The sequence below is a fragment of the Vanessa tameamea genome, chromosome 16 (assembly GCF_037043105.1).
Source record: "Vanessa tameamea isolate UH-Manoa-2023 chromosome 16, ilVanTame1 primary haplotype, whole genome shotgun sequence".
In the NCBI taxonomy this organism is placed as follows: Eukaryota; Metazoa; Arthropoda; class Insecta; order Lepidoptera; family Nymphalidae; genus Vanessa; species Vanessa tameamea.
In genome coordinates, this window is record NC_087324.1 from 7361646 (window position 1) to 7379206 (window position 17561).

The window sequence follows — 17561 nt, forward strand, 5'->3', positions numbered from 1 at the left end:
GTTCGTTATGAAATAAAGCATTGATGAAATTAGTTTGAGCGTACATATGTATGTAAATGTACTTTATGTAGGGGTAGAGTATGAGTTCGAGATAAAAGTAATAAATATTGGACAACATCACATACATAAAGTGCTGTACTACTTAGGACACAATCTGGTGACATTCAAATTTACTTTTGTTTTTTTACGATCTTACAAAAATAAATAACTATTACAATGCAGTTGATATAAAACATATTTATAATAATAAATCATTTTTCCTCAACTTCTTATATTTTTTATATTGTACCTTTTCTGTTTCTCATTCCGAGACTATTATTTAAATACAATCTTTCTAGTTGGAGTAGGACCAAGCGTCATGGTTATTAAATCATGCAACGCACTAGCGTGAGGCTTATTGTCATGGCTAATATTGCCTGTTCATCAGTACAATTATTTAAAACTTTCTGGTGTCCTTTTAGACACATACTACTTAAATTTTATGAAAATTTTAACATTTACAGAATATTGTACATTTTTATTTTTATTATCATTGCACGGTGGGACGACCTGTGTAGCCGGTGTCAGAATGAGAATGCTGCGCCAATTCTCGTAATATTTGTTCAAATCCTTTACCTGGGGGTGCTTGAAAATTGCTGTTCTTAAGCATTGTCGAATTCAGTTTAGTTGCCAGATAGCACATCTGTAAAAAGTTTATAATTAAATATATCTGTGATAAGTTTACTCAGCTTAGTAATACGAATAAGACAACTTTAGCGTGAAACTATATGTATGCTTGTATCAACTTACCAACAATGCTGACATAAACAATAGAGCACCCAACGCCACTGCGATCATCATGGACGTCGCGCAAGTCGCCTCTAATGGAGTTCTATGGAAGAGCTCTCCAGGCATCACTACTGTATACTCGAGATTCTCTTTGAACCTCGTGAAGGGCGTTGAACCATTGTCCGCGACGAGCGATGAACTTGTTATATTGTGAGAGTGGCTCGTTTCTGGTAACGATCTCTTCCGACGTCCATGGCCTGGAATTGTTTTATCAGCAATTACTTTGTGCATTGTCTGAATGATCATTAAGATTCAGGAATATATTAAACAATACGTTTATTATCAAATCATTGTTTAGTTAGAGTCTCATTGAAATATATTTACTAAAATAATCATACATGTCCTGTGTCTGTAAGGGAACTCACCTGAAGGCTCAAATAAGTCAAGACAATAATCTGGCTGACAATCTGCAGCATCCATACACGCTTTAATCTGAGAATGTATCCAGAGAGTGGAACGTTCTTTCATAGAGGCTAGAAGGAAAGCTTCAAAGTCCAGGAACACTTCGTTGTGACGCTCCCGGTAACGTGCTGGTTGGTGTGGGATAATAGAGGCAAAGTCTCTGTTTCGGCATCTATAAAAGTATATTCTTCTAAATGAGGTTACTACCTGCGTACTAGACGTATGTACATATTTGTAAAATAAATAAAATAATACATGAAAATCATAAATTATAATGTATACGATGAAATAAAGGTGAATTAATTAATAAATAAATATTTATGTACAATATTTCTAGCATTTCCTCTTGGTTTTAATTAAACGTAATAGAATCAACGTTTACAATTACTCGCTTTTTGCTCTTACACTAACAATAACAAGTTTTATTTGATTGAAATCAGCAATTTGAATAACGCAACACCAAGGGAACCTTCGCTTTAGTTTTATAATTTTTCAATTCACTGACACATTTCGTCTTTTTTCTAATATAAATATACCACATAGGTTGATATATTTTGTTACTAACCCGTCTTTGACCAGGAGCACAGCACCTGGCGCATGAGGACGATCTGGGTCAGGAGAGACGGCTACTTCCAACAGTTTTATATGTCGCCAAGCAGAGTCAGGGTTTATACGCGCCCGAAGTTGAAGTTTTGTTCCAATTGGAACAGCCTAAATCAATTTAAAAGTAGAGTTATTAAGTTTTTTACTGTAATCAATAAAAAAAATGTAAAGGGGTAAATTAGAAAACAAGAAAATATAGATTAGCAAATCAGGGCGATTCAAAATAAAAACAAAAAGTGAATTCAAAGGATAGGATTAGTATTTTTTGAGTTTCAATCAAATTATATTTTCAAATATATTGCTATTTTAGATTAACCAGTATCCAGACATAAAATGACTTCTTGATACATTACAAAATGAAATATTTGTATTTTATATTTGATAAAAGAAACGTAAAATATTGAAAGTACCAACATTAAAATCCCGTTAATTCAGGTGGGACCGGATCCAAGAAAACTTAAATTCCAAGGAATTATAGATAAATATTCCAGTAATTTATAATATACTAGTATATAATATTTCGTCAAATACATTTTAATTCTAAGGCTTCCTAATATAATTTTCGATTTAAAAACAGAGATATCGTTGCAAAATACCGTTTGAAAGTTTTCTTAATTTTAATAAGGATTTTGGCATCCACTCAATTTTAAACGGACAATCGAAATTCAAATTAGCGGGAATTCACTGTAAGTATTTATAAAGGTATAGTTAGTTCACCAAAGCCACGGTGGTTATAGCTCGTATATCTTTTAAGATATGTGCAAATGTCACGTACAGTATTTACCTGGTCGACAGGCATGTCTACGGAGTGGTTAGAATGTCGAGATAATGGTGGCGCTTCTTTGTACAAAGCTACTTCGTACTCGAGACGGCCTGGTGTTTCCTCGACCACTCCTGAGACTCGAGCACCATGCGGACTGTAAATGGATTATATTAAGTTCAGTTCATCTAAATTCTCGTGTAAATTCCAAGAAATAATGTTATGAATGAGCGGTGGTCCATGGGTAACAGTCATTGCTTTTTAATTGTGTGACAGTATTGCTTTAGGGGTTTATTCACGTACTACAAAAACACTTTGAATGTATAATTGTACACTATAATAAACAAGTTATTACTGAAATTCAAGTGCTTAGGGCTTATATAAATACTCACAAGCTACCGGCAAAACCTGCGGCCTTGTTTTCGATGATGGTGGGTTCTGGAGGCTTGCACATGATAATTAGCTCCTGATCGGACTGCATCACCACGCCCGGAAACTGCGGGAACCATATGCGGACGTGCACGAAGCCCTAGTAGGTAAGCAAATTATCGAGATATATTGACGAAATTATAATGTATAAAAGCTCAGTGAATAATTATTGACACGTGTTTATTTCTAAAATATCGAAGGAAAACTGTAATCTTTATTAACTTTTACTGAAATCAAAGTAACAATTGTAATATACCTAAGTGTTTTCGTAACGGAGATTTAATCAAGAAGATATTATATACTACAAAAGTGGCCGCTGCTGAGATAAGAAATAAGACAGTTGCTTTCAATAACAATTTGAGCACAGAACGGTGCAATCAATATATCTATACGTAAGTCCGTGTTTTTGTGAACATATTAGCATCAGTACATGTTTTTGTTTGACAAGTTACTTATTACTGTGTCTATCATTAAAGTGTAGAGGTTTACATGTCTCTTAGTTTCCCTCATGTTACCGGTCTTCGGCTAGTATACTATTAGTATATCAGCGGAGTAGAGCAATGCCTCGTTGTATATAGCCCACTAAGCACTGCATACTGTTATTGTAACGGTGTATCCATTATATGTCAATGTTACAAGAATAATACTCGATGACAAAACGAATCTTTGTATAAAAAACTCACATCATTCAATTGTTTCCGCAAGGTGTAATGAAAAAAGCATTATCTTTTGTGACATTCGGTATTATTTTTTATACAGTAATATTTTCACGAACACACATATATTTTTATAGAAATTCGGTATTATTCGTATTATTTTTGTACAGAAAAGTAAAAAGTATCAGCCTGTCCCATGATCGGATGTTTTCCTTGCTGGGCATGTAATGAATCCGCAATCTTCATTGTTTTGTTTTAGATATAGGTACTCATTCTAATTACTAGGCCAACTCGGCCATAATTTTTTTTCTTTAATAAACCAAACGTTTTTAAACATAAGTAAAATAAATACTTACATTTCTTTTTAAAACTCCACATTTTGTGAAATCGTTGATCCTCAATCTGTATAGCAATCCCGTTGGATCTTCAGACTCGGGACGTATTTGACAGATGGGATCTGCAATAGGATCAGTGGTCCGATCGTCGGCGAATAGAGGGGCGCCGCGGAAGCCTTCCGGCTTTCTCAGGAGGGCTGACACGGAGTCTCGGATACCTGAACCGCCGCTGGCAAACGTGCACTGTATGTCTGTTACTGGAAAACATAGGCCGTATGTAAAGACATAATGATAAGTATAATATATTCCAATGTCAGTATTCAAAACGCCAATTTTTCACTAACACCATAGACTATTTTTTGTTTTGATCCTTTGGATGTCAAGTTAATTTAAGATTAAACTTATTTATTTATATTTATTCTTCTACTGTTGTAATCAGCGACAAACACAGTAGGAGTACATGATACAGTTATTAGGAACAGATGTTAGGAAGAACTACAAATATAATAAAGTTGTTCTAAATACAAGAATGTTGTAAGTAGGTTGCAATTGTACCACTCACCATCGTAGTCTTGAGAGAGCACAGCCGGAACCTGAAACAATGAGCATTCAAACGATTGAGGCGGGCATTAAATACTTTGTTTCACTTATTGTTAAGCAGATAATTTAAATCTTGAACCTCAAATTAGTTTACGATACTGTAAAGTAGTCATCTTTATTATTCTAAATAATTTTAAATCTTTTTGCGTTTTAAGGAAAAAAATATTAGCAGCTACCTATGCATTTTTATAGAGTACTAAATAAATACCAAGAGAATAAAATAAATGTAAAGATCGTCTGTTAAGAATCTAGGCTATGTAATTTTGTACCATATCTGTCGAAATCGATTAGTTGTTTCTTCCGATAAACAAATAAAATTTACATAATTAATTAGTACATATATATTTTTATTATCTGTGTTAAAGATCTTTAAAGTCCAAATGGTCCAATTAAAACAGTGGAAGCATTTTGTGCTATATTCGTCTTTACTATAATTATCATACATTAACATATATTTTTTGAAAATATTTTTTGAATGATATTGTTCATCTGCCAGAAAGTCCATTTATATACTTAATAAAAATACATATTGTAGTTTTATCTTACTTTCAGTCTTTTGCAAACAGCACAAGGAACCCAATTAATATATTTAAATAAAATTATATATAGGATTTATATTCATCACGTATTAGTATAATCTTATATTTCATGTAATAATATATAATTTTTGTTGTCCTAAAATATTAGCGAAATTGTACTTAATCATACAACTTTCCATTGTGGGTTTCATAATGTAATTTGTTTTATTTTAAATTCAAGCATTAAAATTATGATGTCCATTTAATGTTTATATAAATCGTGGTCGATGGAAACCGCAATATTTAATACCGGCAATTACGTACTGACCATACCATCAATAAATAACAAGATTTTCATTTTAGAAGATTATTAAAATCGTTTCGGAACCTGTTTACAATTTATTCTTCGTCGACTACTAGGCCATTCTTAACAGTTTTCCTCGAACTCAATTATATCTAATTTTATTATTGCAGCTTTACATGAAATGTATCTCAAAAATGATGTTTCAATATCTTTATAAGAGCCTTTACTATAGTATATTTTAGTACCGGTAAATTGTTAAACATTTTAAAAGATATCTTAATTTTAAACACGTTATTAAAATACAAAACTTGTACATTATTATCGTTAACTTAACGCTGTTTTTTAATAATTAGGCATGTTTGTTTCTTGTTTCGCGCCTTCTTTCAGCGTCATATTCCGTTAACAATATAGTAAAGTTATTTGATTTATTTAATAAAAATTAGATGAATATCAGAATGATTCTATATTTAATGTTTGTTTTTATATTAATGCTTTATCATTTTAAAAACATTAAAAGCATTAACTGTATTTACAATAAATAACAAAAATGCGATTCGCGTGGTTTATTTTCATGGATATTACATATGAAAATACCGTTCGTTATTCCTAAGAAGAATATCGCCGACCGTGATCTGTTAAAATCACACGCGAATTCAATAAATACACATACATATAGTCATACACATTTATATATTATTTACTAATATTCGCCGGCGCGTTCGTACGTTTTTGGTATAAAGAAGTATCCTATGTCTTTTCTTTGGATTAAAATTACTTCATACCAAATTTCATCAAATTTGATTCTGTGGTTTAGCTGTGAAAGCGAAATAGACAGAGATACTTTCGCTTTATAATGTTAGTATAGATTTAATTTATAATTGGACGACAAATAAATGAGCCTTTATCTGGTGGTAGTGATCACCTAGACAGTGGCAATGTAAGAAATAATTATTTCTTATACACGGTGACGTGGCGACTGGGCTCCAAAGAGGTAGAGGGGGGGGGGGGAGGTGGTTCAGATAAATGTACAATTAAAAATAACTGCATCGTTAGTATTCTTTTTTTATTTTACTAAATTTTATTTTAGCTAGTCACTGTACTGTATTGACGAGTTTAATATAAATTCGACAGTTGTCAAGCTATTATATGCAGTTATATCAAATGTAAAATGTATAATTTAATTAGACTAACATAGCATTAAACCCGGTAGATCATTTCCTTACTAAAACCTTTTACAGTTAAAATTAAGTTAACAGTTTTTCGCTGTTTAAAAAAGTAACAATATCGATCGCAATCACTAAATGCTTGTATGCAAATTAACAGCCAGACTACTAAACGGTTTATTCCTAAAACTGTTCCGCTCTGATAATTGAGCGTGAAAAGTTCAAGACGAGGTATATTAATTGATCTTTTACATATTCGACCGACCGACGACCCTCACTGATTTTGCATTGCATAATGCTATTCTTGGACATAATAAAAAAATGTAAAATCTGGATTTTATCCATGGATTGGCTGTATTAAAATATCATCCTCTTTACAGTACGTCCCCTTTCTCTTTTCGGAATATATTAAACAATGATATTTAGTATATTACACGTAAGAAGTACATTATTAAATTAATACTTTATTTGTTAAAATTTATTACTCATAATTGTGTAGTTTGCACGGAACTCGGACAGACGTTTTTTTCAGAAAAAAATAACGAGGTATGGGCAAATAATTACAAAACATAAACGCAATAATAAAAGAGATATATAATAATTAAAAAATCAAACGTTATGTGATAACCAAAATATTATTATTCGAATTATGGTACATTAATATTTATTATTATTAAAGTCTAGGTTCCAGTTTGTGAAATCAAAATTAAATTTTTGTGACTATCTATGTAATACATAATTTAAGCCACAATTTTCCGCTCTATTTTTAGGTCATACTTGCTCGTTACGCTTCAAGTGCGGTATGGTACAGTTTCAGTATTACGGTTAAAGTTAACCATAACTTAATTTAAAACCACCAAACAAAATCGATTCGATTTTATCAAGTTGGTATTTAGTTTGGGTAATGACCGAAACATCTCGAACCCATGTAATTTTCCTTAAAAGACTGTCTATATAGACTAGTGGTCACCTAGTGCTCCAAATTTGCTCGTTTCCAACTTGTTATTCTACTATTATTTAGATTGTTTATTGATAAGACTATCTCGTTAATAGCTAACAAGACAAAAAAGTCTTTTTATAGAAATTCCACTAAAATATGCAATTTTTGTCACGGTATTTTTTTGCTGTCTGTGTTAACGAGCTTTAAAGTCGAAATGGTCCAATGAAAACAGTGGAAGCATTTTTTGCTAAACTTGTCTATATAAATAGCGACAGAAAAGTTTCACACATTTTTTTTACAACATAGTTGTCGCTCGCGGTTTCGCTCGCATTTTAGGGTTTGGTCGTCAGTTCGTTGAAGTACAGGCTTGCTTTATACCAAATTTCATCAAACCGAACATACAGAGTTACTTTCACATTTATAATATTACTATGGATCCATAGCTCTTCATCATAAATGAAATTAGTTTTCACAGTAGTAAATTCATGAACTCTACTTATTTTTTTAATAAGTGTATACTATATCAAATCGTATAAATATATGAATTGAATTTTAATGTATGCACTTTCTACTTCACAGTTAAATGTTTAAGTGTCGGGGTAATAAAAGATCTAGTTAGAGTAATACCTACGCTGCGCGTGCTTTCAATCTTTAAATATGTGTTACTTAGTGCAAATTATAATTACATTATCGACGGTGAATTTAAATTAAGCAAGCAATTAGCTTGAGAAAAAATATAGAAGAACACGTGTCAAACGTCATTCAAATATTACAATACATTTAGAATGTATACGTATATGTGGTGTATACATTATACACTCGAATATATAATGTATAATAAGTACATTTTTAATCTCCTTTGTTTTGTCAATTAATATCAGCAGCGACATCAATTTGAAATTTAAATAATGGATTAATAAACAATTGGAATGCTTCATATTTATTTAAAAGAACACAAACTTATTAGATATATTTAATATGGTGTAATAACTTTGCCTTTGTTCGTTATATTGTTATGAAAATGTTTTATAATATAAATATATAATACAGTCGTGCTTACAAGTAAAAAAATAATTTGTTTGGGAGATTTTTCAATTAGAGTAAAGCAGAGCTGATCTATACAATTAAATAATTAGGAATTTGTTGAGCCTATTTTTAATTACCACAATACTACTCTATGTAGTCGAGTAAACTCAGTGAATCATTATTTTTTTAGGATAATATAAACTTATTTAATCATAAAATATAGAAAAGAGGGCCTCGTTTTCTAAATAAAAATATTAGATTTTTTGTATGATGAATATTAAGCAAAAAAAAATTAGATGTTTTTTCTCCTGATTTTATTACAGTTTTACCTTAAGCTGTCAACAACTAAATGAATTTGAATTTACGTACAATTCAATTTCATTCAATTAAAATAACATAGCGTATTCTGATATCTCAACTTTGATATGGTCGTATCGCACAGCAAAATGTCTCAATTAAGTACAATTAAGCATAATAATTAAGTTACATTTACTTCCTCGGCTTTGTCCGTCTGTCTCACGATGTCTTATCGCTTTCTCAGACGATTTGGCGTCATTGAACGGTTAATTATTATTTTGTACAGCTGTCAGCATAGCTTTGGACGTTAATTTTGTAAAAATTTCGTTTCTAAGGAGAAATCTAGCGCAAATACATAAAAAATGTCTCAATTACGCGGTTATCTTATTTTAATAAACATATTCTCTTGATAATAGTATCGATAAAATAACTTATTATAATGTCAGAATTATTAATTGAAATGTTCTCTTGCCATTAGTGTGGTTTATTGTCTACTCGTAAGTACTCGTAATAGCTAGAATAATTAAAAAGGAGTGAATCGCGATTTTTATTTTATACTGATATCAGAGCATTACCACGCCGTTTCGAGTTTGAGTTATTAATTTTTTGTAAACATAATAATAGTAGTGCAAAATATGATTACTATTGTTAATCAAATTATACTAATTAAAAAATCATTAAAAAAAATAACAACGCCATTGTCTCCACTGGGGACAGGAGAGATGGTTCGTTTTTTTCCCAGAGGAATTGCGATTCAACGGGGAAATGCTGTTAGCATTCTTGCCAACATTCCATGCGGTCAAGATTTATACAGTAACTATTTTTAATTCATATTTGTATATATATTTAAGCACTTAATGTTATCAATTCTCATAATAAATAATTTCTTATTTTAGAATATAAAAAATAAAATGATATTTCAATGGCACTACGATTCGCGTTAATTATTTATTACGGTTAACGTTAGCTTTAACGTGAACGTGAACGTTTGCGTCTGGATAGTTAATTGAGTAGGTACCTACCCTACTCGTTGTAGTAGTGCTAGTTATGAATAATTAGTTTTGGGATTACTTTAAATCGTAATTTTAATATTTGTATGTAATTCTAAATTACACATGTTTTATTTGATCAATACATCATTATTGCTTACTTATAATATACCGTAACTAATTCACTTTTACGTCCTAACTACTCAACAGATTATTATTTTTATATATATTGATAGGGGTACAGAAAAGGGCACCTTTCATCTGACTCCTCTCTACACACGCGGGCGAGGCCTGAAATCGAATGCTGTATATAGTAAAAAAACCTCAAGAAAAATTAGTAAGCGAGATTGAATTTTTAAATTTAACATTACATACACAGAAAGAAAGTCTTTGTGTCATAGTAACTTTTGTATAAACAACAATAATTAACACACACTAGGCTTCATGAATATTAAGAGAGTTAATTCTTATGAAAAAATCTTATTAGTACAGTACTTAACTACTTTAAGATTTTTTTAAAGTTTTTAACAGTTCATAAACTCAACAAATTATAATCATACTACATAATGTAACCAATGTTACCTGATCTTGAATATTAATTAACGTTGTTGGTAAATCGTGTATAAACCTTAGAATTTATGGCGCGTGCATTCAGCTATTGTTGTTTATAAAAGCATACAACCCACTTAGAATCAACTAATCAACTAAGTATTTATCATATGTTAAGTACATAAGCGTATTTAACAATTATGCTTCTATAGTTTATTTATTATTTAGAAATTAAGTTAAGCATGTTACAGATAAGAAATTTCTTTCTTGCGAGAACGAGAATCGATGAAATAAATTTCAAATAAATAGTTAAAAAAAGAGAAATATAAATAGTTCAAAAAATATTATAATAATGAAAATTGAAAAAAATAATCATTAATGAAATATAATCAAGTAAATCAGGTTCATATTGCAGCTTGAGTCAAATATGCTATTTACTCAAAACCTATGTCACAAAACTCAAACTAAAAAACTTGCATATGAAAAAGTTGGTATATACGTTTCCATTCATTTTCAAATTCTTCAAAATCTAAATATCTTAGAACACACACAGATTTTCTTTGTATAAAGAAAATATATAATAGAAAAGCGTGTATTACAAAATGAGTTCTTATTTCGAGTTCGCAAATTTAATAAAATTTAATAATTTTAAATTTTGATACGCATTTTTGAAATTGAAATGCGTTTAAGTTATCATTTCGTTTTACGAATTGAAGGATGCTTGCAAACGTCACGTTTATGAAAAGATGCTTAATGAATCGAGTGCATCAGAACGGGTGATACTAACTGGTTTACTCTGAGTCACCCACTCCTTTTAAGTTATTTAGGTGTTTAATTATTTTATTATTTTGTTGTCTTTGATATTGTATATTATCTTCCAGAAGACACGCTATACAACTGAGTTTACTATTCATGTGTATTTCGTTTACAAATACCAACTGCGGTTTGAAACTTAAAATTGGATGCTTTATCAATCTTAAGTCCATTATAGTACCTATACGAGCAGCTATTGACTTCCGATGAGTAAGTATAAGTGTGCCCAAAACGATCCGACTAAATACGCTTCAATGCCGATAAATGTGATTAAGAGTGTCTAATAGAAAGGAAAGTCGAGCCAGTATATGCTTTTAAGATAAAATGTCTTGCACTTAATATTGTCTGGTAATGGGCCTCTAAGGAATTTCAGCTTTAAGCACAAGAATGTCAGGCCATTCCTATAAATTTTACGGTTTCGCATAATTTATTATGAACTCTTAGTACTCTTACCGTAATATTTGCGTATTATTTATACATAATTAAGTTTCAGTTCTTAATTTGAATTCCGATTATTAAAAATTTATTACTATAATTATTACAATATTATTTATGATTTATTGAAGAAGATATAGGTATATCAATTTGACATTTGACAGACATAAACTCTATAATTTAATTGTGGAAAAGAATAATTACTGAGTTTCTTCTCGGTAAACCCTATATTCGGAAACGGAATATAACTTCTATTTGATAATTAACATTTTTACTAGATTTTTGATTATTTTCTAATAATATGCGCACTTCGAAAGTTTGATTATTATAATTAGGTAAATGAATACAAGATATGTTTCGATTAAAGCCATTTTATTCATTCAGTTATATATAGCTTTTATAACATATTACAATACTACAATTCTTTAATTATCATATGATCTCAAAATCAACTAATGTTTTAATCTTAATTTACAGTTCTGGATCATCGTTAATACGCTTTGGGATCATTTTAGTATAAGGATTATAAAGAGGTATTTTATGTGGGCATCTCAAAATTAAAACATTTATAATGAACTGAGGTTTTTGTCTTGACGTGGTACGGATAAATTTCATAGAAAGTTGCAAATCCTATATGCCCTTAATTTTTAAAATTCTAAAAGTCCTTTTCCAGTAAGCGTCTATATAGCGGGCGGAGTAAATTTCATGTCAATCGGACCTATAGTTACGGAGATCTCATGATGAGTAGTATTTCGGTAACATACATAGTTAAAATAATCACTTATGTACATACGTTATAAATAGGTTTAAATTAGTATTAAAAAACAGATGGTTTGACTTTGGTCGTTAAAAATTGCACTTATGCTCCCAGCACATTGAAATAATATTATTAAATTAACAACAAAATACAATAAGTATACTTATTTTATATCTCTAAGTGTTTAACTATCACGTCATATGAAGTGAAAGCGGTATAAGACTTTTTGTCAAAAAGACACCGCGGATTAAATCTTATTAATAGAGAGTTGGTTCCTCCTGCTTGACCTAGGCCAAGCGGGGTACGGGCCTCGAGGCAAACCTCCTTGCCCGGGCATGTCCTCTACGGTAGCCACAGCTACCGTGTCATTGTATTTTGACCCGGTGGGTCAGGGCGCCTTGGCCCAGTGGTATGTCCACCTTATTTATAATAAAACCCTAAATTATTTTGGTATAAAACTTGAAATTATTACATAATCTTGTGAAATATTCGATTTATGAACCAGTTTCATTATAATTTTGTTTTCGATGTTCGATACATTTGGGTTAAGTGCCGAAAGATTTTGTATGCAAATTATATTACACTAAATTGACCGCTTTTTCGCATCCGAGCTGGAATTTTACTGTGAAGATAACGGTTTTGTATATCCTAAGCCATTTTAAGACCTTAAATTGTCGATTCGTTTTATTAAAGTACTTTTTGGTTTCAAGAGAACGATATAGTGTTCCAGAAATGTAATCATTACTTATTTGGGCTTATTTGAAATTTAATTCTGGTCGCATTTTTTATTCTCATGAAAGTTAACTCTGTACTTGCTCACAACACAATGAATCAAATATTTATAAGAACTGTGATGGGCAAATGTTTTAAAGGCGTGAATCATAACCAATGACTGGAGTTCAAACCCGGGGCAAGGACCACTGAAAATACGTGCTTCATTTGTATTTTTTTTTTTATTATTAGCAGCCTGTAAATTTTTCACTGCTGGGCTAAGGCCTCCTATCCCTTTGAGGAGAAGGTTTGGAGCATATTCCACCACGCTGCTCCAATGCGGGTTGGTGGAATACACATGTGGCAGAATTTCGTTGAAATTAGACACATGCAGGTTTCCTCACGATGTTTTCCTTCACCGCCGAGCACGAGATGAATTATAAACACAAATTAAGCACATGAAAATTCAGTGGTGCTTGCCTGGGTTTGTATTTATTATTAATTTGTATTTATCTAATTTGTAATATATATTTGTGCTGGGCAGTGGAGGAAATCCTTGTGGATGGATAAGAATCTGCCAAATATACCAATCCGCATCGGATCAGCGTGGTAGAGTAACCTTCTAACCTCCTAATAAAGGGAGAGAGGCCTTTGATATTAACAGGCTATTAATCTACTTACGAATATTTATTTTTATATGTAGTTGAAAAATTATGTTGTACATTTTTTGCCAATAGGCCATATTGGTAGGATATTGCATAGCGCAGTTTTCACGCGTAAACTGCCGCAACCATCGACGAAACATAATATATATATTTCTAAAATATCTGCCGAAAAGTGTGTGATTACTTAAGAGGGCTTAACATCTGTAAAAAATATGTCACAGTCACCATTTTTATGTTTAAAATTGGAAAAAAAAATAAGCGAAAAGTCTGCTTCAATTCAAACATACCGTATTTGTACAATATTTATCGTTATCAAAATGAATAAAATATTCATTTAAAGCGTTTTTCTCAAAGCAGAAAGTTCGCTTTGGCCGATCCTCAATTTATTATATTGCATATATCTTATTATTCCAAAAAAATACAGTGTCTAGGTAAATAAAAAAAAACAGTCATAATAACGGCTTTTAAGATAATGCTACTATATATGTATACATACATAATTCTCGTTATGTTGAATAACGCTTCATCGCGCGCGCTGATGACTGATGGATCATTGACGTTTAAGATACGTACTCATTCAAATGTAAAGCACAGAATTAGATTGGAATTGCTACATTTCAGGAATGTACCTCCCCTTTTGACATTTTAATTTTAATCATTATCCATGCTCAAAAATCACGTAGGCACTTGTTATTGAATATGATACTACTTATCCATAATATTACTCTGTTATAAATTATAGCTATAATTATGGATAAAACTGTCGCCGAATTGTGCATAAAAAAAGAATGATATGTAAGATTGTTTTTGCTCTTTTTTCCCTAATTTTAATAGTTATCGTAATATTATTTAATTATTTGGTGTTAACAGACATAGTTTGAGTTTTGAGTTTAGTATGTGTTTAGACAAGGCAAGTATGAGATGCAGAGATGCCTCTTCTAACGAACTTCTACTGTACAGATAAATTGAATCAAGTGCAACGTATCGCACGTGCTTAGATCCATGCATCAGTGAATGTGCATCATTACGGTCAGCTTAGTAATAAAAATAAGAAAAAAACACATAATAGGTAAAATATATATCTTTAAATTAAATGCACTATAATTACAAGCGGTATAGCGTTTTAAATGTGTTTTTTTTTTAATATACCTAAAGAGATTGAGAAATATTTGTTACGGTGTAATATTGGCTAAAAGTGTAGACACTCAAACTCATGTTAAGCTTAACGTAGCTGAAAGAGTTTTGGTTTACGTTTTTGGTCATAACATTTTTCATGGTAATTATTTTACTCACAATTTCAAATTATTTTCTCGAAGAGCTTTTTGTGCGCTTAACGCAAATCTCCGAAGCGTGAAATTTAATATTGTAAATGGTTTCAATCACGTTTTAACAATGCTCGATCATGCCTTTCCATATAAGTTTAAATGTAATTAGAGCGAGAAGACATATTTCATCTCTCTCTCATCTTACCTAGGATAAAACATTTTCTTTGAAGCACTCCTGAATTCGAACCATATCGAATGTGTTTTTAATTCAAAACAAGAAGCAGTTATAATTATGTGATTTATTTATGTTATGTTAGTAGTAACATTTGCATAAATTGTTGTACAAGTAAAATATAAGTAGTTTGATTACTTTGTAACTTTACATGAATGAAAATTGTCCAGAAAAGTTCCCTCGTTAAAAATTTAAAATTGTATTTTTTATATTTACAGCATTCAAATTGGAGATACCAAAAGACAGTTGTCAACAAACGTACCAGGAGGAGCAGCACCAGAGCGCAGTTGCTGGCGCTCGTCATGCTTGCGGTCTGCCACACTCGAGCGCGGAGCCAACCGTTAATGCTCTCTGCCCCGATTACCTTCCTAATGCTACCACAAAAAACAACTTCAACTAACTAAGATATTTATTACTAATACGAAAAAATCACTAGATTTAAATTAAATTATAAATCACTGGCACAGTTTTGATTTGATGCGACTGAGAAATAACGCATACAATCGTTTAAAGTTTAAAGCTTTCCCGCGCAACCGACGACTGGAATGATACTAGTGCTGCGGCTGCAGGTTGCGTGGTGCGCCTGCGACGTCTCGACACGGGACTGTGCCGTCTTACGCCCGGCCCGCTCGACAAACAGTTAGCCTTCGTTGAGCCCGGGGAGGGCGCCTCCACCTGTCCCGTAGTCTACTGTTCTCACGACACAATCTTGCAATTCGGCAATCTAGTGATCTACATAACTGATTGGGCTCGGATTATAAGGAATTAGAGTTTATAGTTAACCGCAAATTCGTTGGCATTTGCGTGGAGAAATCGCGCCATCGTTGATTGAGTGACAGTGGCAACGGGTCGCGGACGCTATGTTCGGCGCGCAATCTGCCCATCGCAGGCCGCTGATCACCCGATAAGATAACTAAATATGCTATTTGTCTGAACTCACGGAGACTATCGATTTGATTTGTAATTATAATCTCTATAGAAAGTCAATCATTTTTAAAGATGAACTCAGATAAGCTTTTGATTTATTAACCCATATAATATTCCGAGAGGTACCACAGCTGAACGCATGCGTTTATATATAAGTTTCTTTGTTTAATTTTTAACTTCTTTAATATATCTAATTTCTTAAAGTATATGTTGGTATAATTATTAACAACTTAATTTTGGATCTCATAAAAAAATTTAATCCAAATTTTTCGACTGCACTCGTATTTACTTTATTCAATACACACAAATAACATTTTAAATTTCCCTTAAAAAATTCAAACTACAAGTAAAAGAAATATTATACTCTGAAGAGCCTTAATTTACTCATGCATTTTTAATTAATTAATTATAATTTGATTATTTATTATTAAATTATGTTTTCTTGATTTAAAAATTAAATTTATATTAAATTAAATTATATATATGAATTATATAATTTCATGCACCTATTAAATATAAAAAATATCTTGTTTTGTAATTACTTATGATTAATTTATAAATGGAAACTGTTTTGGTTTAAGAATTGTTTTATATTTTTTTATTTTATTGTAATTATTTCACTATTTGTTTCCTGTACACTAAATAAATAAATAAATAAATTTTATAGCTACGAAGTTGTACATGAGTTACAAAAAGAATAAATCTTTTTTAATAATAGGAAATGAAACGCACTTTCAGCAGTAAAAAGCTTTTTAGCTGGTCAGATCCATAATGGCTATATTTAATGAATATTAATCAAGATGTTAAGTCTTCTTTCTCAAGACGGCAGCTGAGAGCAGCGATCCATGGCGATGACCGCTTCTGTCACGCCCTTTCTTTACTTTACTAACTATTCATTCCTTGAAAAGCTTATGCAAGAGTTTATGACTATTATGACTTGGTCTGCTGGCTCTTGTAGTAATAGTATGAATTAAATATGTAGGAATTCTTTAGATGTAATCATAATGGAATGCATAAAAAATATAAATCATAATTGTTTTTTTTAATGATATATAATATTAAAAATAAGTATATATTAAATATGATACTTATAGATTGCATTTATCATGCGTAAAAGTTATGGAAATATTAAACTTTGTCCCTGTGAAATATTAATTCCCTTGTCACTTGGCTACCTTTTTATTCGATATAAATTAAATCAAAGTCAAAGTCAAAGTCAAAAATCTTTATTCAATATAGAAGTGTTTACACTTGCTTATTGACTGTCAAAAATCTACCACCGGTTCGGAATTAGCATTAGCACCTCGGACCTGAGAAGAACCGGCGAAAGAAACTCAGCGGGATATATTTTTTTTTT

The 17561-nt window shown here is 31.2% G+C and overlaps 1 protein-coding gene across 2 annotated transcripts; it reads right to left on the bottom strand.

Annotated features, from left to right (window-relative positions):
* Window positions 1-352: 352 nt before the first annotated feature.
* Window positions 353-15940, bottom strand: LOC113402976 (uncharacterized). 2 transcript variants are annotated; one of them, XM_026643378.2, is made up of 9 exons: window positions 15540-15940; window positions 4576-4606; window positions 4035-4270; window positions 2986-3122; window positions 2618-2750; window positions 1796-1941; window positions 1194-1402; window positions 790-1025; window positions 353-682 (listed from the first exon to the last, which is right to left on the bottom strand). In XM_026643378.2, the coding sequence occupies exons 1-9, from the start codon at window positions 15579-15581 to the stop codon at window positions 530-532; spliced, it is 1323 nt and encodes a 440-aa protein (XP_026499163.1). In that variant the 5' UTR covers window positions 15582-15940; the 3' UTR covers window positions 353-529. The 2 variants fall into 2 exon arrangements, with proteins under 2 accessions (XP_026499163.1, XP_026499161.1); XM_026643376.2 differs by having other exon boundaries at window positions 2609-2750.
* Between the last annotated feature and the right edge of the window lie 1621 nt (window positions 15941-17561).